The sequence below is a fragment of the Micrasema longulum genome, unplaced genomic scaffold (assembly GCF_059751315.1).
Source record: "Micrasema longulum isolate JH-2025_06_02 unplaced genomic scaffold, ASM5975131v1 h1tg000644l, whole genome shotgun sequence".
Taxonomy (NCBI): domain Eukaryota; kingdom Metazoa; phylum Arthropoda; class Insecta; order Trichoptera; family Brachycentridae; genus Micrasema; species Micrasema longulum.
Window position 1 is genome coordinate 52,882 of NW_028277840.1, and position 26,090 is coordinate 78,971.

The 26,090-nt window shown below is 34.9% G+C and overlaps 1 protein-coding gene across 1 annotated transcript in view; it reads left to right on the top strand.

Annotated features, from left to right (window-relative positions):
• Positions 1–7,519: 7,519 nt before the first annotated feature.
• The window catches only part of nvy (CBFA2/RUNX1 partner transcriptional co-repressor nervy), a gene marked incomplete at its 5' end in the record, with an annotated part of 99,526 nt that continues 80,955 nt past the window's right edge, over positions 7,520–26,090 (top strand). Inside the window, 4 exons of the mRNA XM_088229201.1 lie at positions 7,520–7,639; positions 7,818–7,981; positions 11,500–11,646; positions 24,431–24,555. Of these exons, the coding sequence (XP_088085327.1) occupies positions 7,520–7,639; positions 7,818–7,981; positions 11,500–11,646; positions 24,431–24,555 (556 nt within the window). The remainder of the gene's footprint in view (positions 7,640–7,817; positions 7,982–11,499; positions 11,647–24,430; positions 24,556–26,090) is intronic.

The following is a 26,090-nucleotide window of genomic DNA, read 5'->3' on the forward strand; positions in this document are numbered from 1 at the left end:
ATTATAACGTAAATATCCAACTTATTTACAAACAAAGCCAAGCACAGCTACCAAAGCATCCGATCAAACCATTATGTCTATGTTGACAAATAAAACAAAATGGCCACCAATTGGTTGCTAACCAACAAACCAACATCATTTGCGTTCTATGAAACATAGCGATAGGGCTTCTCTATAGGTTTACGCATTTTACTCTGAGATATTACTAAATATCATATCAGTTCAACATCGATTTTCAAAGATTGGACGGAGGTTGGGCTTATGGAGACCAATATACGTATAATAAGTTAGAAACTACCTTAAATATATCTTCTCTTCAAGACCGTCGAAATAAATCCGACCTTCAGTCGATAACTTCTTAGAGAGAAAATCCAGCTAGTCTGCGAGCATTTGGACATACTCAAAACATTGTTGAAAAAATTGTGTTGAATGATAGAGTTTAATAGATAGAAATACGTCCTTGCTAGGGAGCGCTCAATCTGAGTGCCGTTTGAGTGATTACTTTCGGCCTGCTGCGTATTGTAACGTTCCACGTGGCTCCGCCTACTCTTCGTCATGGTTGGCACCGAAGTGACATCTCTTAAACAGTGAGTGTTATTACTTCATTACGAATATATAATATAATATCGTAAAATAAAAAGAATGATCTGGGGTAGCTTATTAAGGCTCAAATTCATGCAACAGATCCACAGAGAGGTCCATGCTTGATATATGGTAAGCCTTAGACGATAGAATAAACAAACAAACAAACAAACCATCACGCTGTTTCCGTAGGCAGAGAGGATAGAACGTCATATCTCTCTATCTTTGCATACAGACCTCGCTTCCTCTACATTCATACATCGTCTCATGCATGCACCCCGATTATTCCTACTTTTGACATGTCCATCTTCAAGTATTTGATGGACTTGATCATTCGTTGTCCATTCGCTCTACATGTCCGAACCAATGCAGCACCCCTTTCTTGATTCGGTCGATAATGGCATATCTCAGCCTTACACAGTTCACGGATCTCGACATTTGTGCACCTATCATACATCGTTTTGCCAAACATTCACCCGAGGGATCGCATTTCGACAGCATTTGACCTACTTTCATCATCATTTTTCCATTTCCATACTTTGCTCTGGCACTACAACTCCATTGTGAACTGCTAGTTTAGCCTTCTGCGATAAACATTTGTTAACAAATGATGAAATTAGGCACTGAACCAGATTAGTGAATATCATAGATCGTGTGGCGAAGCGGCAATGGGCAGGGTATTTTGCAAGGCAGGATGCCAGAAGATGGACTAGAGATCTGCAGTGGAGACCTTGGAAGAATAAGAGAGGCGTCGAAAGACCCTGAAAAGATGGGTTGATAATATATTTATTTAGCTTTTTGTACATAATGTTATATGGCTTATTGCCAAATGGCAATTTCTTCCAACCAACCTATAAAATTTTAGCTTTATTTTTATAATTCAAGTTACAGAACATATTTGATAGAAAATAAAGATTAAAAAGCTAAACATATATAAAAATATAAATTAACGTATTTGTTTATAAATTACCTTAAACCAAAACTATTACTCAACGGAAAAGGGGAAAAAAGAGAAAACCGGAAAGGAAGAGAGAATAATGAAGAGAAAGGAGATGTTACTTCAGACGTGATTAAAACAGAGAAACAGAGTAACATCTTTGATGGTGGATGGGAGATGATTCCACAGTCGAGCCACATGGACACTATATGAGTTAGAGAAGAAAGAGGAATTGTGGATGGGTATGAAGAGAGTGCCTTGAGAATTAGAACGAAGAGGTATAGCCGAAATGGAGGGGAATCAATGGCTGCAAAAATCAAAAGACAAGGAAGAGTGGAATGATATGGAAGGGGCTTATATCCATCAGCAGAGAGTTGAAGACTGAGGAAGAAAATTAAGAAAATTTAGGGTGTTATTCTGAATCCCCTTTATCCCCTAGAAAGTGATTAATTTGGTGATTTCTATATTTTTGCATGCGTTTATACTTTGCTTCATATATGGCCATACTGATCATGAAACGCTACTACTACTACTACCATCACGCCATTTCCCCGTAGGGGTAGGCAGAGAGAATGAACCGCTACACACGTCTATCCTGGCATACATTCCTACCTTCCTCCACATTCATACATCTTGTCATAGATGCCCTTCGGTTCTGTCTGCTTTTGACATGACCAGACTTAAGATTTTGGTTCATCTGATCATGCCACGTCTTCCTCGGTCGTCCCCGTCTCACGTTGCCGTTCATTTTCACCGTATGTACTTGTTTTACCATTCTCTCGTCGTCCATTCGTTCTACGTGACCAAACCATCTCAGAGACCCTTTCTCAATCTTATCAATTATACTTGACTCAGATTTACACTCTCGCCTGATTTCATCATTCGTAACCCTGTCATACATTGATTTCCCACACATTCGTGAGAGAGATCGCATTTCAACCGCGTTCACTCGCCTTTCATCCTTCCTCTGCCAGTTCCATGTTTCACCTCCATACATAAGTGTTGGGACTAAAACTCCGTTGTGCACTGCCAGTTTAGCTTCGATTGATATATTTTTATTAGAAATTACTGTGCTTAGTGCTCCGTACATTTTGTTGCCCGCATTCACTCTTCTTTCAACATCTTTTTCTACTCTCCCATCTCTTGAAAACATGCTTCCCAGATGCACAAATTCTTCTACTTGCTCGAGACATTCGTTGTTTACATGATGAAACGCCAAATAAATAAAAACACGTGAACTCAAACGTAATGATTTTTATCTATAGCATTATCGCGATCTTAAGCATTACCCAAAACACCTAATTAGGTCGGATTGAGAAAACCGTATTAGTCTTTTTTCCGTTTTTGAAATAGATTTATACGCCATTTTGCGTTTAATCATCAGTGTGGCTATATATGAAGCAAAGTGTATTCGCATTCGAAAAAAAAAAACCAAATTTCTTTCTTCTCTGCCCCCGCGATAAGAATCATAATTGCACCCCTGGTTTGAACATGTCTGGCCACCCCTAGTTCATTGCGTAGAGTTGTTTTGACAGATAACAGTACCGGCGACGGGAGACGGATCAACTTGTCATTTCTCGCTTACTATCAACGTTTTTACAGCCGTGTGGAACTCGCTTTATAAACAGAACTATACAGACATCCAGCGGAATGGTTTTAGAGGAGATTATCTCGTCAAAAACTATGTAGGCGGGAGATTAACATTGAAAATTTTTACTATTTTCATTTTTCCATTTTATTTTTTAAATATTAAAATTTATTTCAACAGAGAGGGAAAACATTTTGAGAAGGAAATATGGAAGTCTAGGCATTTATAGGGCTTATGACCTGTCATTGGTTTTACAATAAACATAATAATAAAACAGAGTATTAAAAAAATAAAGCATAATTACATGTCAATGAAATACATATTAATAGAAAAATAGTAAACGAAAAAATCCCACAAAGGCATGGCCTGTTCGTGGGTATACAAGAAAATGTTAACGAATTTTAGCTCCTATAATAATTAATGGACAGTTATAATATTTTTGTATAACATAAGAAAGAAAAAAATAAAATATTCTGTAAAAGATAATAGGGTATTTTTTTTATAGTAATCAAAAAAGGAAATAAAAAATATTTAAAAAAACACAAAAATATTCCTTATTATTTAAGGGCAAAAAATAAATCATAGAAAAAAAGAGTTCATATCTTTAGTTTGAATCCAGGATAGTGGATGTTTTTTAAAAAGAGGAAAATTTTGAAAGTTTAGAATCAATGAAATAGTATCAGTAAAAAAAGAATTAAAAATGTTTGGGCCTATAAAATATGTATGTCTCTGTGCGAGCCTCGTTTTACAATGTGGTAATTCTAACACACGATTCCTTCTTTGACTTGATCTATTTGAATTACTTGTAAATAAATTTTTGGTTGTAAAATATATAAGTGGTAACTTTACACACTGTGTAACATTCACCATTCTGCCCATGTTTGAACATCCACATTTCCTCAACTCTTCCATCTGTTGACTTTTGTGAAGTAAAAGAACTGAAACCTTTATCACGTGGGTGAGATTCATCCGGCTGAACCAAATCACCTACAAGGCAACGCCTGAAAACAATGTTCCAATTTTAATGCTTTTTCTTTTACCAGGTAGTTAATTCAACAATGTTTTAGTATGTCCAAATGCTTGCAGACCGGCTGGATGTTCAAACATGGGCAGAATGGTAAATGTTACACAGTTTGTAAAGTGGCCACATAAACCAGAAATGACAGGTCCTAAGCCCTGTAGATGCCTGGACTTTTATATTACTTTCTTTGCAATATTATTCATGTCTGTTGTAATATGTTAATGTTAAAAGCTCTCCAGGGAGTTGAATACAGTCCTTGTCTACAAAAATTTGAACAAACTCAAAATATTGTTGATAAATCCACCTGGTCTACGAAGAAGTATAGAAATTGAAAAAAAAAATTTTTCAGGCGTTACCTAGTATGAAGGTTAAATAATTAAATGAGATGAATCTCACCCGCATAAATAAAGGTTTCAGCTCTTGAATTCACAAACATCAACAGATGAACGAATTTGAGGGAATATTGATTGGTTATCTAGCTTTAAGACGTGTTAAATCTTACTCTTTTTTATTATTAATATTTTTATCTTTTTTAAAAATCATTAATACACTAAATTTATTTGTCAATTTTCAAAATGTTTAAATGGGGGCTAAATTTATATCTGTCTTTGCGTTCTGTAGCTGCAAGACGTCCTGTAATCTAGCTCCTATCTGTTATAATTTTTTATTGATCTTAATTGAAAACGAGGAATTAAAATCCCAACCGTCCATGCGCTCTGTAGCTGCAAGACGTACTGGGATATTTATTAATTGCACAGCGCCCTTGAGGTGATTTTCACAAAAATGGCGCTGTATAAATTATCCAACTATATATATATTTATGGATTTTCAAATATGGGCAGAATGATGAATGTTACATTGTCTATTGAGTGGCCACTTAAACCACCCAACGACAGGTCATAAGCCCAGTAGATGCCTAGACTTTTATATTACATTCTTTTAAATGTTCTTCATTCATGTTGTAATATGTTAATCTTAGAAATTATGGAAGAAACCACTTAAAAGTACAGTATGCATGGTCATGGCAAAATCTAGCCAGACATAAAAAGTGTGTCCTCTCAAGTCAGGAGTGATAACACCGCTTGCTTCTTGAATGATCGCCTTTGCTGTAGGAACACATCGATAGTACTGTTTGGTGAGATTTTGTTAACTGTTCTGAAGACGAATGTGTGGGGTTCATAGTCCATGATTGATGTCACACGCGTGCTAAATAATTTCACCTGAAACATAGAGTCATGACTTCAAGAAGCAAGTCAGCATTTTCTATTGAATTCAATTCTGCTGCAAAACACGAGATCAACGTTACGCAGTACATTAACATTAACGAAGTTAGTCGTAAACTTTAAAGCAGTTTGCACTTACTTTGATAAGATATTGTTAGAAATTGAATATTACATACAGATTCATTATCTTAAAAAGAACGGGAGAAAACAAATATATAAAAAAAGGTTTTAACTAAAATATTTCAGTAACTATTTTTTTTTTAAGTATTACCAAAGGCATAATTTTTCCTTTTTCCTATTGAGTAATGTTATTGATTTAAGATAATTCATAAACAAATACGTTTATTTCTATTTTTATATATCTTTAGCTTTTTAATCTTTATTTTCTATCAAATATGTTCTGTAACTAGAATTATAAAAATAAATAATTTTACTAATAAAGGAAAATGTCATAAAGAAAGATGTGCTTTAAAATGCTTGTATTTCTTTTCAGAAACAAAAAATTTAGATTTTGCTTCGGCCATTTTAATTTTTAATCTATTATCTATAAATCATTAAAAAATAAGTCAAATAGTTACTAAAGATACTAAAGTTTGGTTTAAATTTAAAATGACGTAATCTGCCGGTTGAAAAGTAATTATATTATAGTTATATAAAACTTTTAAGTATATTTTTTAATAGAATTACCTTTTAAAATTATTGTTTTTTTATATCTATTTTTTTTATATATTATTGCGCGATTTTAAAAAAAAACATTCGTTTTAAAATGGTAAAATCGTATGATTTCCTTTCTTTTCGTGCGTTTTACCCGACTTCAACCCTTGCCACTGGCTATAAATTAATTGTCCAGGTCGTTTTAATTTTAGGGACACTGTTTTATTTTAAGCATTATAATTCAGGCAAACAATGTTGAAACACTGGAGCTGTGTTGATATTTAATCGTCAACCTGACAAAATGATTATTGGTAGAAACGAAATTACCCATCACAAGGCTTTAATCGGTAATCACATTTTCATCGAAATTTAACAATTTCAAGAATCCAATTTAACAAGCTCTTGCCATGTAGCAATTACTTCTGTTTGTTCTGTTGAAAATTAAAAGTTTCGTACACTTATTTCAGACAAGGATAACAAATATTAAACTGTATATAAAACTTACTTAAAATTTGGAATTACGCTTTGTCCTCAAGCCTTTTTAATTTTTTTTCTTAAAAATGGGAGTTGCGTTTGTCTTTTTCACCGCACAGTATCAGGGGATCATTTGCGAGAGAGCGACTGAAAAACTATGTTCAAACACATATTTATAATTTAAATTTCTTTCAACAGAGAAAGAAAATATTATTGAGAAGGGTAAATGGACGTCTAGGCATTTACATGGCTTATGACCTGTCATTGGATGGTATAAGTGGCCAATCTACACACTGTGTAACATTCACCATTCTGACCATGTTTTAATATCAATAATGTTTTCCGTCTCTGTTGAAATAAATTTTAATATTAATAACTCCACAGGGGGGAAATCCAGCCAGTCTGCAAGCATTTGGACATACTCAACCATTGTTGAATTAACTACCCGGTAAAAGAAGAAGTATAAAAATTGGAACATTGTTTTCAGGCGTTGCCTAGTAGGTGATTTGGTTCAGCCGGGTGAATCTCACCCGCATGATAAAGGTTTCAGCTCCTTTACTTAACAAAAGTCAACAGATGGAAAGGTTGAGGAAATGTGGATGTTTAAACATGGGCAGAATTGTGAATGTTACACAGTGTGTTAAATGGCCACTTAAACCAGCCAATGACAGGTCATAGACCCTGTAAATGCCTATACGTCCATATTATCTTCTCGGTAATGTTTTCCCTCTCTGTTGAAATCAATTTAGATACGAATAAATCCCTAGGAAGGAAATCCAGCCAGTCTGCAAGCATTTGGACATACTCAAACATTGTTGAACATATTAATAAAACTGCGCTCCACTGTTTATCCTCTTAACAATGTGATTTTCACTGCGACATTTTATCAGGGTCAGGATAGACGTGAGGAGCGGTCCTTCTTCTCTGCCTACCCTTACGGGGAAATGGCGTAATAGTTGTAGTAAAATTGAGTTCTATTAAACACAGTAGTATTTGTTATTATTTTCATGCATTAAGAATTTGTTTTTATCTTCTTGCAGGTAGTAAAGATAGATGCCGCAGTCTATCACCAGCTCCAGGAGACGGACGATCTCCCGAAGGTGGCTCTCCGTCCAGCAATAGTGCTCCGAGGGTCAGTCCTCATCATAATGGAAGCGCGGGTAACAGTCAAATAATTCCTTTTAATCCTGGCTTCTGACCAGCAAAATGAAAAATAAGATTACCAATAAGTAGAAAAACAATATAAAAACTTACCGATTTAGGATTTAAATTTTTTCGACATTTCGACCTTTGCACGATGGTTTGTTTGTTGTGAATGAATTCGTTTTGTTTGTTCAGGTTCAGCGTCTCCCGGGGCCTGTGGCAGTGCATCAGGAGCTGGAGGAGAAGCTCGCCCTCCACCAGCTCGCCTGAAGCGTTTCCTTTCCACTCTCGTGCAGTTCGCTGCTGATCAGGGTACGGAACCAGGCGACAGAGTGAGAGCCCTGGTGCACAATTTGGTTGTAAGTCAACATATCTTTTAACGATCCTTTGTTAATTTATAATATAAAGAAATAGAATACCTGATATACTGTAACTCTATGGCAAATGTCAACGACACTCACTGTGCTATCAGTTTGCAGATGATACTGCAATTGTTGCTATTGGAGACACACAAATAGACGCGCAGCAAAAAATGAAATCGGATTTTAATCAAGTTTTGAGATGGTCCTATGATTATAGCCTAACAATAAATACAAAAGAAACGAAAGCGTTACACATTACGTCCCCATATAATAGACCAAAAGAAGATTTGTTAATATATGCACACACTCACGAATGCTTGCATATCAATCTACAGGACTGCAAATGCACAAAAATAGATCATGTATCAAAATATAAGTATTTAGGTATTATTATAGATTCCACTTTTAATTGGGAAGAACAGATAAAAACAGTTTACAATAAGCTAAGAGTTTGCCTACTTAACATGTACCATTTAAAACCATACATACCATACCCAGTGCTGAGACTAGTTTACTTGGGGCTAGTTGACCCAATTATTCAATATGGATTAAGAATATGGGGACTAATTTTCAAATCTTATACCGACAGAGTCTTGAACTTACAAGTACAAATCTTACAAACTATCGTACCTGTAAAAATAAAAATTGGGAAAAAAGACAACAATAAAATATTATTTGATTATGTTAACGTTTTGCCAATTAAGAGTGTCAGTATAAGATAGTGACAGCTTACCCACTACATACCGCACACCGCATCTGAGGACATAAGTCTCCTTGGCGGTGCCCACATACACGGAAAATTTGCTCGTTGTCAAACGAGAAAAGCTGCCCGAAGGAGCTCTCTGAAATCTGGTAGCCTTAGCATATTTGTGCTGAAAGAAAGTAATCCAGAAGCACATAATATGTACTTCATTGGATTGAGAAGAGAGAGAAGTGAATTCTTCAGTGACTGGGATTAAATTGATTGGACATGATCAATTCGCCGAAATGATTACAAAACTATTTAAAAGCCTTGAAATTCTTTTTAGAAGCCAGCAGATCTGTATATCCAACAAGACCTATAACAGGGTCACATAAAGTAGCGATAGGCTCCATTCGGTAATCATAGAGATGGGGAAAGGAACAAGACCACAGGATGTGTTCAGAAGATTGGTTAGGATATCCGCAGCAGCACGAAGGGGAGTCAACAATATTAAAAACAAATAATTTTTGATTAAATTTACCATGACCTGATAAAAACTGCGTAGTCCAGTGATCGGGGATAACCCAAGAAGATTCTAAGCGCTGACGGTGGTGGACAAGATAGTGACAGATCATTTCCTCGATTGCAGTTTTAAATCCAAAGTAAACCACCAGATCGTGACCTGACAAGTATCGGCACAGCAGCTGACGGTACCACGACAGAAGAACTACTATGGCGGCCTCCGTGGTGTAGTGGTCAAGACGCTGGACTCACGCACGGAAGGTTCCGGGTTCGATTCCCAGTGAGAACACAATAATTAAAATGTGATTTTTCTCAAGCCTGGGTGCTCTGTGATGTAATTCACCACTGTAATTAGGCCTCCTGGCCTGTTGTGGTGCAAAAAAAAATGTATGGAGATAGAACAATGTGGAGTGTAGTACCAAAACTGTACAATTTAATTCCAGCTGAAAAGCTTGAGGGAAAAAACCTAATTTCAGTTTAAAAAAAAGTCTTTTTTTTTTTAAAACAGCAAGTCAAACTTAAGTGTGCATATAAATATATTTTATTCTTCATGTATTATTAAACGGCGGCCTCCGTGGTGTAGTGGTCAAGACGCTTAACTCACACACGAAAAGTTCCGGGTTCGATTCCCGGAGAGAACACAAACATTAAAATGTGATTTTTCTCAAGCCTGGGTATTCTGTGATGTAATTCACTACTGTAATTGGGCCTCCAGGTCTGTTGTGGTGCAAAAATAAATGAATAAACCATGTACTTAATTATAAGTTTTTAAAAAAAATGTAATGTAACCCGCAGACAAGCTTCGGATTTACGGGGAGCAAAAATACAATTATGTATGATACTGATTTGTTAAAATAAATAAAACTTTATAAAAAAATTAAAAATTATGGCCAACGAAGAAAAAACATCTGAAAGGACACATATTAAAGTTACGCAGAGCCTAGATACCAATTCCAGGAAACACTTCTTGTGGGTCGTCTCTGTTATTTTATTTTATTGTTAATATTTTTTCTGCAATTATTTGTAAAACAAATAATCCGCTGCCAAAAACACCAAGGACAACATTATTTTTTTATCGTTGTTGATCCAAATTTAAAATTCTCTAAAATTAAAATTTGAAAGTCAATTCCACTAGATCGAGGAGTATCCGTCTTCCCCTTCCAAAAACTCTGCGACCTAGAGTAAGCCGATGATGCGGTTGTAATTGACGATTCAGTCGGGGGTCTTCAGGTCACTGTAGATAAGCTAAATAGGTACTCCGCATGCATGAGTTTGAAAATCAATATTGCAATAACCCATGTACTGTGTAATACTTCGTGCCTTGATGCTCAAAATCCTCTGACTCTATCAAACCAAATCATCGAAAGGGTCGAGAGTTTCAAATACCTTGGAGTATATGTAACAGAAAATGGCAGCTTTTAAAAATAACTGGGAGTTTGGTTAGGAGTAGCAGGCTCCACATTCAACCGTACGAAGGCTGTCTGGAGATCAGATATCTACTCAGTGAAAATCAAACGCCGCCTATATAACGCCTGCATAACACCTATTCTCCTCCATGGATGCAAATCGTGGCACCTCACTAGAGCCCAAAACAGCAAAATACAGAGTTTTGAGAATAGGTGTCTCAGAAGAATCTCGGGTGTGCGTTGATTTGACTTTGAAAGAAATGAAGTTATAAGAGAACGGACGCAGCAAACTCCGATGACAACTGTCATCAAGCGGAGGCGATAAGGTTAGCTAGGCCATGTACTGCGGATGCCTCCTGAGAGCCTTAACCACGCTTGCCTATTTTACAAGGCGTCTGATTCTCGACGTCCTGGATTGTTCCACTGCTATGGCAGAACTTCGGGACGAGAACCTGATTTGGGAGGACGCAAAGGAGTTGGCAGCCTATAGATATGTATGGAGGCTATTTTTAGATACCATATGCTCCAACAAGGGAGCGGACATAGAATAATATAACTACACATTATTAACGGCTTGACTAATTTTGATTAAATATTTTGTGTGTTTGAGTGGGTCCCTGGATGGTTTAGATTCACAATTGGACCCGGTAGGTGAAATGGAAAAGATTGAAATGTCAAACTCAATTTCAAATGTCACTTAGTATATAGTATATCGAAAATTCGAATACTAAAAAAACGTTTGCTGAACCAGCTTATAGCAGTCAACCCAACGTTCGGTCAGGATAACGGCTGTCAGGTCCGCTAGTTATAAAAATTTCTTCTTTATATTTTCTATATCTTCTTCTGAATGAACAAATATCTTATTTGTTTCCGTTGGTCGTTTAAACGTCTTCCTTGTTTTCCAGAGTTCGACTATCAGCGTGGAAGAGTTCCAACAAGCCTTACAAGATGCCACCAATTTTCCATTGCGTCCGTTCGTTCTTCCCTTCCTGAGAGCAGCGCTACCGCCCCTCCAGAGAGAAGTCCAGGCTCTTGCCAGAGTAGCCAAGCAGGTGGGTTTTTTTCATTTGCCACCCCAATTCTCCCGTGTCCCAATTTCACCGTGGCATTCATTAGTACCGTTACAACCCTGTTCCAACAATATTTTGAGTTTGTCCAAATTTTTGTAGACAAGGAATGGATTCGACTCCCTGAGGAGCTGTTTTTACTAACATATTACAACAGAGATGAAGAACATTTAAGAGAAGGTAATATAGAAGTCTAGGCATCTACAGGGCTTATGACCTGTCAATGGCTGGTTTAAGTGGCCACTTTACACACTGTGTAACAGCTCCTTTCTTGATTTTGTCGATAATGCTTGTCTCAGCCTTACATATCGTACCGATCTCAACATTTGTGCATCTATCGCACATAGTCTTACCACACATTTGTCTGAGAAATTGCATTTTTACAGCATTCAGCCTACTTTCATCCCCGTTTTTCCAAGTCCATACTTCGCTCTCATACATCAGGGTTGGGACCGAGACTCCGCTGTGAACTGCATATTTTGTCTCTTGCGACAAACATAATCATGTGATATAGCCACACAAAGGTTTTAAATGCCAAGACTTCCATATTCCTTCTCTGTTTTAATATGCTAAAAATGATTATATTTTTTGATAAATTATGACACTTGTACGCGAGGTCACGAGACAGAGTTATCTTAAATCTCACCTAGCGATTTGTCAGTTAACCCTCTACCCTCCTGCGGGCTGTCACCTACATTACTGGATTACACGTTTTGTTTGCTCGGCCGCAGACAGGCGGCGCGTGCAGGGGTTGAGTCCGCCTCTCACCCCATAAGACGCTCAGATCTCGCGTGAATAGGGGTGCATTGTACCTACCCGTTATCGGCCTGCACGATGGCATTACACAATATTTATTCTATACTCTTTTATCTTTTTCGAAGTTTTTTTTTTTTTTTTGGGAAAATTTTAACTTTTTCACAGTTCAGTTCAATGCAACAGTGGTTTTACTAAAAAAATAGATTTGACAAAATCATTTTTGGGTTATTTTATTTGTTTATGGACTATCAAACCAAAGCCAAATTTTGTGTATGGAAGTAAAACATGAAACTAGCAATAGAAGAATGAACGCAGATTGAACGCTGTCGAAATACGATCTCTTCGAAGAATGTGTTGAAAAATCAATATATTTATTTATTTCAATATGCTTTTTTTTAAGTTAGTTCATAACATCTTAAGAACTAATTTAAACTTTTAATAACATTACAATTTTTTTATCGAAATTTCTCAAAAACATATTTTTTCAAATTAATTTGAAATATTTAGATCTTTTCTGTCTCCTTTATTTCTTCAGGTAACTCATTGTACAGCTTCAATCCCTTGTACAATGAGTTTTGAGATTCCGTTTTTTTCCTCATTGGTAATCTTATTTTTTTATCCCTTGTTTCATACGTATGACATTGTTGGTTAAATTTTATTATTGTTTTTATTTTATTCATCCCCTTAATTACGTATAAAAATTGCTACATTATATTTAATTTGTTGCTTTACTGTGAGCGAGCCAATTTCTGTGTGCATTCTTTCTACATTAGAATAGATATTTATTTTGAGTATAATCCTTATCACCTTTTTTTGTAGAATTTGCATTTTTTAAATTTCTCCTTCATTTCATAACGATTGGAAGAACAGTAATTTATATGTTGACATATGATTGTTTTATATATAAGAACACTACTCTTTACATCTATGACAGGGTTACGAATGATGAAATCAGGCGAAAGTGCAAATCTGAGACGGGTACAATTGATAAGTTTAAGAAAGGGTCACTGGGATGGTTTGGTTATGTGTAACGAATGTTTGTTGAAATATAACATTATCTAGGATTAATAGACAGACAGTTCAGACAGCAGACACAATTCCCAGCTGAAGTTGAAGAGTGGCCCCTCGAATTGGAAGAAGTCAGCTGGATGAGGTTCTAAAAATAATAATTTAATACTGCCTTCAATCTTCAATATTCAACGTTTATTTTTCAAACATTCTATTTTTACATTATTTTTATATCTGTAGTTTTCTTTACTTAGGTTTTTAGTTATTTCTTTATTTTTTTAAATGGGATTATTTAATATATTGTGAAAAAGTAATAGAATGTTAATGTTTCTTCTATGCCTCATACTGAGCCAGTATAGTTGCGTGCGATATTCGGTTATGTGGTTGAATTTTCGAAGATCAAAGATATAATGTAAACAAACATTCTGCAATCGTTCTAACTTATCAAGTAATTCAGAATATAGATAGATACCATTTCGCTCTAGATCTCGTTTCGTCGCTGAGCCTGTGATTCTCAACCTAAGTACCAATGGCCCAATGTGTCGCTGTTAACTATACTGCCGTCGTAAGGAAAAAGGCAAATATTTGTAAGTCAAATAAAAAGCAACTGTAATTAATCATAAGTAAAAACATCATAATCATTATTCCCATGCGCACCTAATGGTGCATAGGGCACTACGTTGGTACACCAATTCCAGAGCATCTTAATCATTTTTGCTACATGAAGGTAAGACGATCAGTACTACGCTTCAGGTGCCAGTCCAGGGTACAATAAAATATTGTTGTGTAAAAACACCTTTTTAAATCAATATTTCACGTCAACCATGTCGGAAATCGAACCCGAGACCTCTTGCGTGGTAGGCAAATCATTTTAATAAAAATATCAATAAAAACGCCTTAATTCAAGTAAATTTTTTTTGAAAAAACAGAAATATTGGCGTTCTTATTATTTACCCAAATATTTCAATTTTGGTGACCATTTTTAATGAGTTGTAAATAAATCACCATTAGAAAATGGAAATCAAGTTGGGGTAGAGTGGGGTCCGAACCTCGGACCTCTGATCCGTGAGTCCGCAACACTAGCCACAGGACCATAACCCGAATACATTAGTTTTGTTTTTTTGCAAACAAGAATCTAATTATATATTTAAACAGTTTTTATGATTTTCAAAGAAGCGGGTAATTTTTTTGGGGGTTTTCTGGAAATTGAGAAATGCCGTTTTTGTGATCGACACTATTTTAGAAGATGATTATTATAGTTTTTTGTATGAAAGCGGTCTGGCTGTTTTAAACGAAACATAGAATTGACCTTACTGCACTTGATAACTCTAATAATTTTTTTTAAATTGTTGACTGGCTGCTTCCTGCGTTCAATTGTAAAACAGAAAATACCAATCCACCGTATTGTATTTTATCATGCTGTGTACATTTTTATCGTGGTGTGAAATGGGCCAATCACGCGATATCACGCAGTGGGTTCGTGGTTTGCGCGTGCACAGCGGTCCAGTCTTTGTGAATGTACTGTAGAATAAATTTTGACGGTATGGGCGGCTCTGTAGCGGACGCGCGTTTCTGAGTGAATAACCGTAATGAAAAGCGAAAAACAACCTTCGATAATCATAACAACCTTGAGATGTTTATCTCCGAATTTCCATCTCGTATGTGGCCAACACGGGCCAGGCGTCACTGACCACAGCTGGTCCTACCCCCTCTCCCGCTCCGCAGCGTCCGGGCGGGGCGGGACGGAGGGAAGGAATTAGTGGAAGAGTGTCGCCAGAAGGCTCACGCGGCGACAGATCGGAGGGGCGGGGGCGTTGAGAACAGGGTTGGCAAAAACTAAATCAAGGGAAAAACATTTTTTATGTAAAAAGTCATTAACGCGGCTCTAAACGAAAATATGAATCCAATTTTTCATAGATGACGCTTTTATAAATTTTCATTGAAAGATGCCTTTTTTACGTTTATTTTCAATGGAAATTTTACAGAACTTGATTTGCGGAAACTTCACAATAGATTGTTTGTAACAAATATCATAACAACATAATTTGGGTCCTTTTCCCAAAATGGTGTATAAAACAAAAAATAACTTATCTTACTTAAAATATTTTTAAAAAGTGATATATCAAACAAAGTCATTTTTTCTTTAAATTCTTAAAAAAAGTAACCTTTATTTATTTATTAATTTACACGCCCTATGGGCTTTTACATATTTTAGAAATTACATTCAAGTGCAGCAGTGAAACATGAGTATGTAAATTAAGTTAAAATTAAAGATAACACAAGAAAAGCTAAAAGATACAATAATAAGTAAAAATCAGGAAATGTATCAACATAGGTATATGGTACATAGAAAAATATTTAATAAATTTACATATGAAAACATACACGCATACATATACATTATTAAAGAGATACATGAAAAAAAAAGTAGTAAATAAAGAACAATATTAAGAAATTTTACACAAATTAATTTATAACCTTTTGAATACTTAACCTATATTTATATAAAGACAGACGAAATATATCAACTTCACCATACTCGTTACCTAGCCGGTGTAGTCTAGGTATTGGTGAATTGTAATAATAATTGTGACTGCCAGGAGATTCAAAAAATAACGTTAGCTGCCGAGTATTTCGAACTGGTACTTTAAAGACATTTCTTTTCCACTTTTTTTATTTGTCATCTTTTTTAAGTGATGCTTTTCTGTTGACGTTGGCCATCATCATAGATGTCTCCATGTTGTGTAAAGTGGTCGCTTAAACCAGCAAATGATAAGACATTAGCCCTGTAAATGCCTAGACTTCCATATTCCCTTCACGAAAAAAAATCCCTCTTTTTTGCAACAAATTAAGATCTAAATAACTTCCGAGAGAAAAAATCCAGCTAGTCTGCAAACATTTGAACATACTCAAAACGTTGTGTAATTGAATAACTAGTTAAAGAAGTATAAAAACTGTAAAAATATTTTCTGGCGTTGCCTAGTCGGTGAATTGGTTCAGCCGGATGAATCTCACCCACATGATAAAGGTTTCACAAAAGTCAATAGATGGAGGCAAGAAAATTAGAGCGATGACAGGGTATTAAAAGGGTTCTCTCGTTACTAGAACGAAGAGATAGTCCGTGTTGTGAAAGAGGTTGGAAGAGCTCTCTCAGATAAACAGGCGAAGTGGGATTATTTAAAATATTGTGAAAAAGTTATAGAATGTGAATGTTTCTTCTATGCCTGATAATGAGCCAGTGTAGTTGCGTGCGATACTCGGTTATGTGGTCAAATTTGCGAAGATCAAAGAATAACGAATACAAATATTCTGCAATCGTTCTAACTTATCAATTAATTCAGAGGATAACATACATCCGCATAGTCAAGGAGTGGAAGAAGTAAGCTCTGAACTAATGTTTGCTTAACATTAATTGGCAAGAAATTCTGTAATCTTTTAAGTGAGTGCAAACTGCTATAAAATTTACGACTAACTTCGTTAACCTGATTGTGCCACCCCAAATGCGTATGAATGATAACACCTATGTTTTTGACTGAAGTCATGAATGGAATTTCTGTACCATCTATTTTGAAAAAAGGAAGTGTGGAAAAATTCACTTTTGAATACATTTTTTTACTACCAACAAGTACAATTTGAGTTTTTGTTGGATTTATGAGAAGTCTATGTTTTTTTGTCTATGAAGAGATAAGCTCGAGTGCAAGTGACATTACTCTATGTGTTTCAACAATTTATTGATTGATTTGGTGTTTATTTTGTTGAACTTTATATTTAAACTTATAATATTAGAAATCAAATACTGATTTGAGTCTACTGAACACTTTATTTTATTTTTACAAATATAAAAATAAAAACTTCGTGACAATTGTTTCGCCTTGTTAGGCCTTTCCTATTATAAAATTATTGATATTTTTTCGACAGCAATTATCTAAATTTACAAAACTATAAAGCTTCATTAATTATCTCACAATACATACTTGTATGTCAATAAATACTTACTTTGTTACATTTTTCCCGAAATTCAAATATTAATACTTAAATTCCCCATTTTCTACTAAAAATTTAGCCTCGCCCCTAACCATTGGTTTTTCCCTCAATTATGATTAATGTACATGCTATAGTTCATAAGATTATTTTTATTTTCTACTTAAGTACCTTGAATTATATAACTATATAAGGACATTCAATCCATATAATCTTCACATTCGTTTGAAAATGCCCTAACAAAGCGAAACAATTGTCACGAAGTTTTTATTTTCATATTTGTAAAAATAAAATAAAGTGATCAGTAGACTCAAATCAGTGTTTGATTTCTAATATTATATGTTTCAACAATGTCAGCGGATTCGAAATAAATATATAAAATTGCAAATCATCGGCATATAAATAGTACCTACGTATGTAGCAGTGGCGAACGGTGACTTTTTTATAGGTAAGCTTTAATTTTTTTCATAATTTGTACCTGCATGTACATACACACATATAAGTAATCTCGCAAATGAGTGGAGGCGTATAAAAAAAAATATATCCAGGTACACGGATTTTTTTTATGGTTTTGTGTAAAAACAACTTCATCTCTCCAGCTCCAGTTTCACCTGCTGGCAACAGAAGACGCAATACCTACTTATTTTTAGTAAAAATAATTTTAACTAACAACCCAACAAACAAACAACAATAAATAACTTTGCGTAATGTGTAGGTATATTCTCCATTATTTTAAGACGACATGTATGCAAAAGTTTAAAAAAATAAAATATGTTAAAAAATAAGGATAATAAAATAAGTATATTCATAATTCCTTTTTGTTTGGCGCTGATTAAAAACACCGTATATTTGTTTGTAATTTACATTTTATACTGCAATTATTTAGGTACTAATATAAAAGAAAGTAAACATTCTATTGTAAGACGTCACTCCCATTATGTACACAAAAAAATATTTATTCTTTTACTATATATTTTTTTTAATGAAAAATTAATAAAAAAAACAATAAGATTAGATTTCATTTAATTAATTTATGCCATAATACATAATTTTAACTTTACATATTACATAACATAACATAACATAACATAACAATAACATTCATTAGAAATATTCGCAATAATATTGCAACAAAAATGTCACGTGACAGTCGTGACCGCCGCGCCGCGCCACTCCGAACCGTCAGCTCTGTTTCCTTCTAAACTGAGAATGAAATGAATAATGCAAGCAATTGACGACACCGAGCGAGGCGCCACTAGCTAAAACGCGCGGACTAAAAAACTGGCGTCATATGTCAACAGAATACTATCAAACGAAAATGGTCTTTAGGAAAAAACGCTCGAAATGCTACTCTCCAAATAGAGAAGATTGAAATAATATCTGTAATCTGCGAGTGAACTTAGCGAGGAAAATATACGCACTGGGTTTTTGAATGTTAAAATACAGTATACATTTTGTATTGAAAAATAAGCTGCAATAATAGGAACCGGGCAATGCGCTGGGTGCGCATTTAGCAGCTTATATTTATTTTTTGAGGAAGATATAAACAGTGACGTTAATTTATAATAAAAAAAGATTATTTTATTTATTCTCCTATAATTAAAACTACTATAAAACATTATTATTGGTAGTGAAATATAATGGTAAGCTGCGAATAATCGATTATATGGACGGTTCGCCCCTGGTATGTAGTTGCAAACAACTCCGTACTTCTAGTGACTCGATTCGGTATTTTGAAGTTAATAAGATTCAGGAGTTCACAAAAGTCGAGCTCTGAATTAAAAATTTTAAATGGTCCTAAACAATTTCGGAAAAGGGGTGGACGCTTTTATCACGCTGAAAAAAATATTTTTTTAAATTTTTATCAGCTTCCCTCTGACGGCCCTGTGTGTCCCCACCCGCGGTTTGGGTAACAGCTGTTGAGCCTGGAGCGACACAAATAATTTTAATCTGCCACCCCGCCACCCCGTGGTAGCTAGCGCCTCCCGTCTCCCTACCCTCCCGTGGGAATCGCAGGATCGGATCGGGGTGAAATGTATTGACGTTTTCCACCGAATATCGAAGGGTAATTATTACAATTTCTGACACGTTCTCTTCTTTATTGGAGCCTGGTACAAACTTTGACAAATAATTAACCCTTTTTAAGGGAAATTCCTCGGAATTTGCCTTTTCAACAAAGTTTTCGATGATTAAATATTTTTTTATTTATTTTTCGATATTTTTGGATTATTAACATCATCATTCGCATCCGAAGATGTATAGGGCACTGCATTGGTACACCTTATGCGGTTTGTATTGATTATTTTAATTGGCTCAGATCTATGAAGCTATAAATCGAATAAAAAACCAAACAAACAAACCATCACGCCGTTTCCCTGTAAGGGTAGGCAGAGAGAATAGAACGCCATATCAATATATCTTTGCATACAGATCTCGCTTCCTACATTAATATATCTTCTCATGCACGCGCGCCGATTTTTCCGACTTTTAACATGTCCATCATTAAGTATTTGTTGGATTTGGTCATGCCATGTCTTTTTCGGTCTTACTCTATTTCTGCATCCATCAATATTCGCATTGTTAATATTCTTAGCCGTTCTTTCGCTGTCCATTCGCTCTACATGTCCAGACCAGCGCAAAGCTCCTTTCTTGATCTTGTCGATAGTGCTTATCTCAGCCTTGCATAATGTACGGATCTCAACATTTGTGCATCAATCGTACATAGTTTTACCACTTGTTCTCACGAGAGATCGCATTTCGACAGAATTCAGCCTTCTTTAATCCCTGTTTTTTCAAATCCATACTTCGCTTCCATTGCAATATTTTCAGTTTGCAGACAAAAAACTGGATTTTATTTCCTAGGGAATCATTAAGATTAATAAATTACAACCGAGATGCAGAACATTTTAGGGAAGGAAATATGAAAGTCTAGTAATATAGTTTTACCACACATTCGCCCGAGGGATCGCACTTCGACAGCATTTAACCTACTTTCATCATTGTTTTTATAATTCCATACTTCGCTCCCATACATTAGAGTTGACACTAGAACTTCATTGTGAACTGATAGTTTTGCCTCCTACGATAAACGTTTGTTTGCCAAAGTAGATCTAAGTGCAACGTTCACCTGCAACTTCGAACCAAATATTAGTAAAAATATTTTTTCAAAAAGTAAAAATTGACTAAGTATCGATATCCTACTATGAAGAGAGGAAAGGATAAAGAATGAAGAAAAGAGGGAGGAAAAAGGACAATCTAAATTTTCAGGAACCTTTCATAAGTGATTTGAATTTAAATAAAGAAGGGGGCGTCTCTGACATCAGTGGTTAGATTATTCCATAATCGAGCAGCTAATACTGTGAAAGAGAAAGAAGAAAAAGAGTGGTGAATGCGTATTGAAAAGGTTCTCTCGTTGCTAGAACGAAGAGTTAGCCCATGCTGTGATGGAGGTTGGAAGAGCTCTCTCAGATAAACAGGCGAAGAGGGATTATTTAAAATATTGAGAAGAAGTGATAGAATGTGAATGTTGCTTCTAAGCCAGTGTAGTTGCGGGCGATATTCGGTTATTTGGTTGAATTTGCGAAGATCAAAGATATAACGTATACAAACATTCTGCAATCGTTCCAACTTATCAAGCAATTCAGAATTAGCATCTGGATAACATATATCTGCATAATCAAGGATTGGAAGAAGTAAGCTCTGGTCTAACGTTTGCTTAACATTAATTGGCAATGATGCAGAAACAAAATAATTATTATGAAAAAGAATAAATAAATAAATATAAAAAAGTATCTGTTGTAATATGTTAATATTAACAGCTTCCCAGCGAGTTGAATCCAGTCCATATCTACAAAAATTTCAATAAACTCAAAATATTCTTGATAAATCTTCCTGATCCATGAAGAAGTATAGAAATTGAAAATTTTTAACGCTTTCGAAATTAACAGTTCTACATACATATTTTTAGTAAACAAACAGATATAGTGTATAAACTCAGACCTAATAACAGATTTCCACATAGTAGTTACATAATACATTTTTAGTGTAAATTTTAAATCTGACAGAGTGATGTTTGTGTAATCTATATTTTTTAAATTTTGTATTGTTCATTGAAAAAGTCCTTCGAAAAAAAGCATTTTTAACATACGATGTTTTACTTATTGGTACATGAACCAGGTGGTACCGTCTACAAATCCTGGCTGGCACATGTATTGTTATTAAACCAAGCAGCTCTGTACAGTCAACCATTCCTGTCATAATTTTGTAAAGCAGTTGTTGGTCCGCACACACTCTGCGGTATTGTAGAGAAATGATTCCATGGAAGGTGAAATAATTCAATTAGATGAATTTCACCCTCATAAATAAAGGTTTCAGCTCTTTAACTTCACAAACATCAACATTGAAAGCATCCACCACATACCCAAATCCATTTAAGACTAAATGTCTTTCTTCGGATTCACTCATACAAGCAAGCATTTAAAAAAAATTACAAATTGATTATATTTCATCATTTTCTAACCAAATTCAGTAAGGAAAAGCGCGAACAAATATTTTCATATACAACTTTCAATGTCCCTTTCACTGTCGCTCTAAAACCACCCCTCATCGTTTACAAGGTAGAGACAAAGGGAAGCATCAACATATGAAAGAATAGAAGGAATATAGTTGTTCAGATATGGGCGGAATGGTTAATGTTACACAGCCTGTAAAGTGGCAACTTAAACCAGCCAATGACAGGTCATAAGCCCTGTAGATACCTTGACTTCTATATTACCTACTCTTAAATGTTCTTCATCTCTGTTGTAATATGTTAAAATTAACTTTTCTCTCTCTAAGCATACAAAAATTACACATGATCCGAACGGGGGGACCAAACGACCCCAGCGCCTATTTGTATATGGCGTCAAGAGAATAAAACGTTGGAACCGTACAATTGGACCGTACAATAATTTAATCCTGCTTGCGCATAAACATATTTTACTCATTCGTGTATTTAATTATTTTTATGTCGGCCTCGTTGTGTAATGATCAGCGCGTTAGCCTGCCATGCAAGAGGTCTCGGGTTCGATTCCCGACATGTTTGATATGAAATCTTTATTTAAAAGGGTGTTTTCACACTAGAATATTTCATAGTCCCTGGACTAATACCTGAAGCGTAAGACTGATCATCTTACCTTCATGTAACAAAAAAAAAGATCAAGATACGCTTCTGTTGGTGTACCAATGCAGCGCCCTATGCACCATTAGGTGCGGAAAGGGAATGATGATGTATTTTATACATTTTTGTTAGTTTGCCGAATGCTTATGTACGTAAAGTGAAATTGACCAAATCGGTCAGTGGGGGATTCGAATCTCCCGCTTCAGGGAGTTGAATCCAGTCCTTGTCTACAAAAATTTGGACAAATTAAAAATATTGTTATTATAAAAAAGGTCGCGGTTGATGGGTGAAAAAAGGTCACAAAAATGTGAAAATTTGCAATTTTTTATTTATTTATCTGACGCCTAATTCGTTTACTATCCCCCCCTTAGTGTCGCAGGTGGCTCTCCCCTCCATCTTCACACTCCCCACCCATCCTCCACAGAAAACCCACGACCAATGTAATCATACATTATGTAGCCGGCCCCACGTTATTCTAAAGTTCGATTGAGAAAACTTTACAGATTGATTCTCATTCGCGCAGAAACGTTTGTAAATCATAAACAGAACTGTGTATCTCAAAAAAGATGGAGAAATCTCCGCGGTGTGGCGGGTGGGACGCTTGCGCTTCCACACGCACGGGGTCCGAATCCAATTCACGCAAGATCGCAAAAATGAAGAAGTTCAGTGCAACGGGGAATTGGATAAAAAAAAGGTTTTCTTACGCGCGGTAAAAAAGAGAGCATTAAATTATACGGCAAAGTTTCTTGAAAATGTTTGAACAAAATATTTGAATGAAAACGAACGAACGACTTTGAACGATGTCACTAGTTCATATGAATCAATCAATGAAAAGAGAGTTGTGGAAGATTTCCGGTTTGCTTACCGTCAACGGACCAATCGGCAGAACTGATCGGGAAGAATTTTTTGTTGTGGAAGTTTATTTGTGAAGATCAAGTGCCGAAATTTAACAATTTATTATAAAACAATTTCTGTACAATAAAATGCTACCTATTTACGTTTATTTACGGATGCGCAAATGACACACTGATCAAGCAAATAATAATTCGACAAAAAGCTTTAATAAAAATTATCCTAAGAGTCCCAATCAGAACTAGCTCCCTCGATATATTTGAAAATCTCAATGTAAATTCCATAAAACAACTTTATGCAAAAGCTTTGTTACTATACGCCCGTAAACAGTATTCTCTACCTTCCGTTACAAATACAATAGTTACTAGATACTCCACCCTGATGCTGCAAAAAAATAAATACAACCTTCGGTTAAAGAGGATTGACCTACTACTCGGTTAAAGTGTACAATCTACTTCCATTATCCATAAGGACAATAAGTAAGTTCTAAGTAAGAGTATGTCCAAATGCTTGCAGACTAGGGAGTTATTCATATTTAAATTTATTTCAGCAGAGAGGGAATTTATTATTTATAATGCTATTTATTGCATTTAGCCGGCGGTTGGCAAGCCAAATGTCAAGAAAGTAGTCACCATAGTAATTGTAATTTAATTTTCACTTGTTGTATTAAATACTACTTACTATTTTCCAAATGCAATATATTGTTTTATTTTTGATAGTAAACACCGATTTTTCGCCAATGAACTGTATTTATTTACGAGGAAAACAAATAACAAACCGTCACGAGCGTTGACTTAGAGATTACACACGCGTTGACTTATGACTGCGATAACTTAAGCATGTTCATTATTGTTCATTGTGATCTCGATAGTTATTTGTGATTGAGGAAACGAAAAAGTTACCAAGCGATATGTAGCAACTTTACAAAAGAGCCAATTAAAGTTTTTAGTTATTTTTAAAATTAAATAATAAAAAACAATTTCACATCTAGAATTTTTTTATTGATTGTTGCAGCTCCCGTTGCAGTATGTGAGGAACCATGAAAGTGTGGCTCTAGAGCCAGGAGTAGCAGAACCAGCCGATATGTTCCTCAGTACTCCATCATCCCCAGGAGCTGGAAAAAGAAGTGCTTCTGATACGTGAGTACTGGAAAAATATTTTATTATATTTTCTGTTATAGACAGTATTTTTATTTTATTTTCGATAAACAAGATTATATGATAGAAAAATAATTAATAATTGTTAATTAAAATCCTCGATATTATCTATTTTGGAAGGCATTACTATTAGGTGTTAACATAAGTTTTTGATAACAAACTTAAATTCAACCATCACATTTCCAAGAAAGCGTCCAAAATCTTTTAATTTATTTTGCGAATATCTTAGCCATTTAAAAGCCCAAAAATTGCAATAACATTGTATAAATTATTTGTGTATCTGGGAAGCATGTTTTCAAGAGATGGAAGAGTAGAAAAAGATGTTGAAAGAAGAGTGAATGCGGGCAACAAAATGAACGGAGCACTAAGCACAGTAATTTCTAATAAAAATATGTCAATCGAAGCTAAACTGGCAGTGCACAACGGAGTTTTAGTCCCAACACTTATGTATGGAAGTGAAACATGGAACTGGCAGAAGAAGGATGAAAGCCGGGTGAACGCGGTTGAAATGCGATCTCTTAGACGAAGGTGTGGAAAATCAATGTATGACAGGGTTACGAATGATGAAATCAGGCGAGAGTGTAAATCTGAGACAAGTATAATTGATAAGATTAAGAAAGGGTCTCTGAGATGGTTTGGTCACGTAGAACGAATGGAAGACGAGAGAATGGTAAAACAAGTATATATGGCAAGATGTATAAATGTGGAAGAGGCTAGGATTGTATGCCAGGATAGACGTGTGTGGCGGTCCATTCTCTCTGCCTATCCCTACGGGGAAATGGCGTGATGGTAGTAGTAGTAGTAGTAGTAGTAAATTATTTGTTTGTAGCTTGCGTGAATTTAATTCTTTTATATAGTCTCCTAATTATAATATTCATAAAACGCGGATTGATTCGGTGCATTTTTTTAAATCGTTAATATTTGAGGATCGTTTTCACAAAGTGAAATTTTCTAAAAAAAACAAATGCGTTTTTTTATTGAAATGGGTTCTTCCATGTGAGCTTTATCGATTGGTGAAATAAAATTTTAACAAAACAATATACATGCGAAGTTGTAGCGGTTCAAATATCGTGAATTTTTACAAAACGAAATAACTACACTACATAGAGTTTTCATAAAACAAAATATCCACATATTTTTTTTGGGTGTTAAGTTTTTTAAAATCGAAAAAAATCACAAACAAAACATGATTTCGGCCAAGAAAAAAGAAGTATAATAAAATAATATTGTTATAAATAATATATAAATATATTTTGTTATTTTTTTAAATTTAAATCTTAAAGTAGGGCACACATATCATACATATTGTTATGTGTTTTCTAATAATAACATTGCAAATATATTTAATTTATAAATTGTTTATCACATATGTCTTGACCATTATTTTAAATTTTAATATGTTTTTTTCTTCAAAAATATTTTTTTCCATTTCGTAATACTTTTTAATTGCTTTAAATAAAATTTAATTTTGCGACTTTGCCTTTTTCCTAAATGGAAGTCTAATTTTGTTCTTTTCT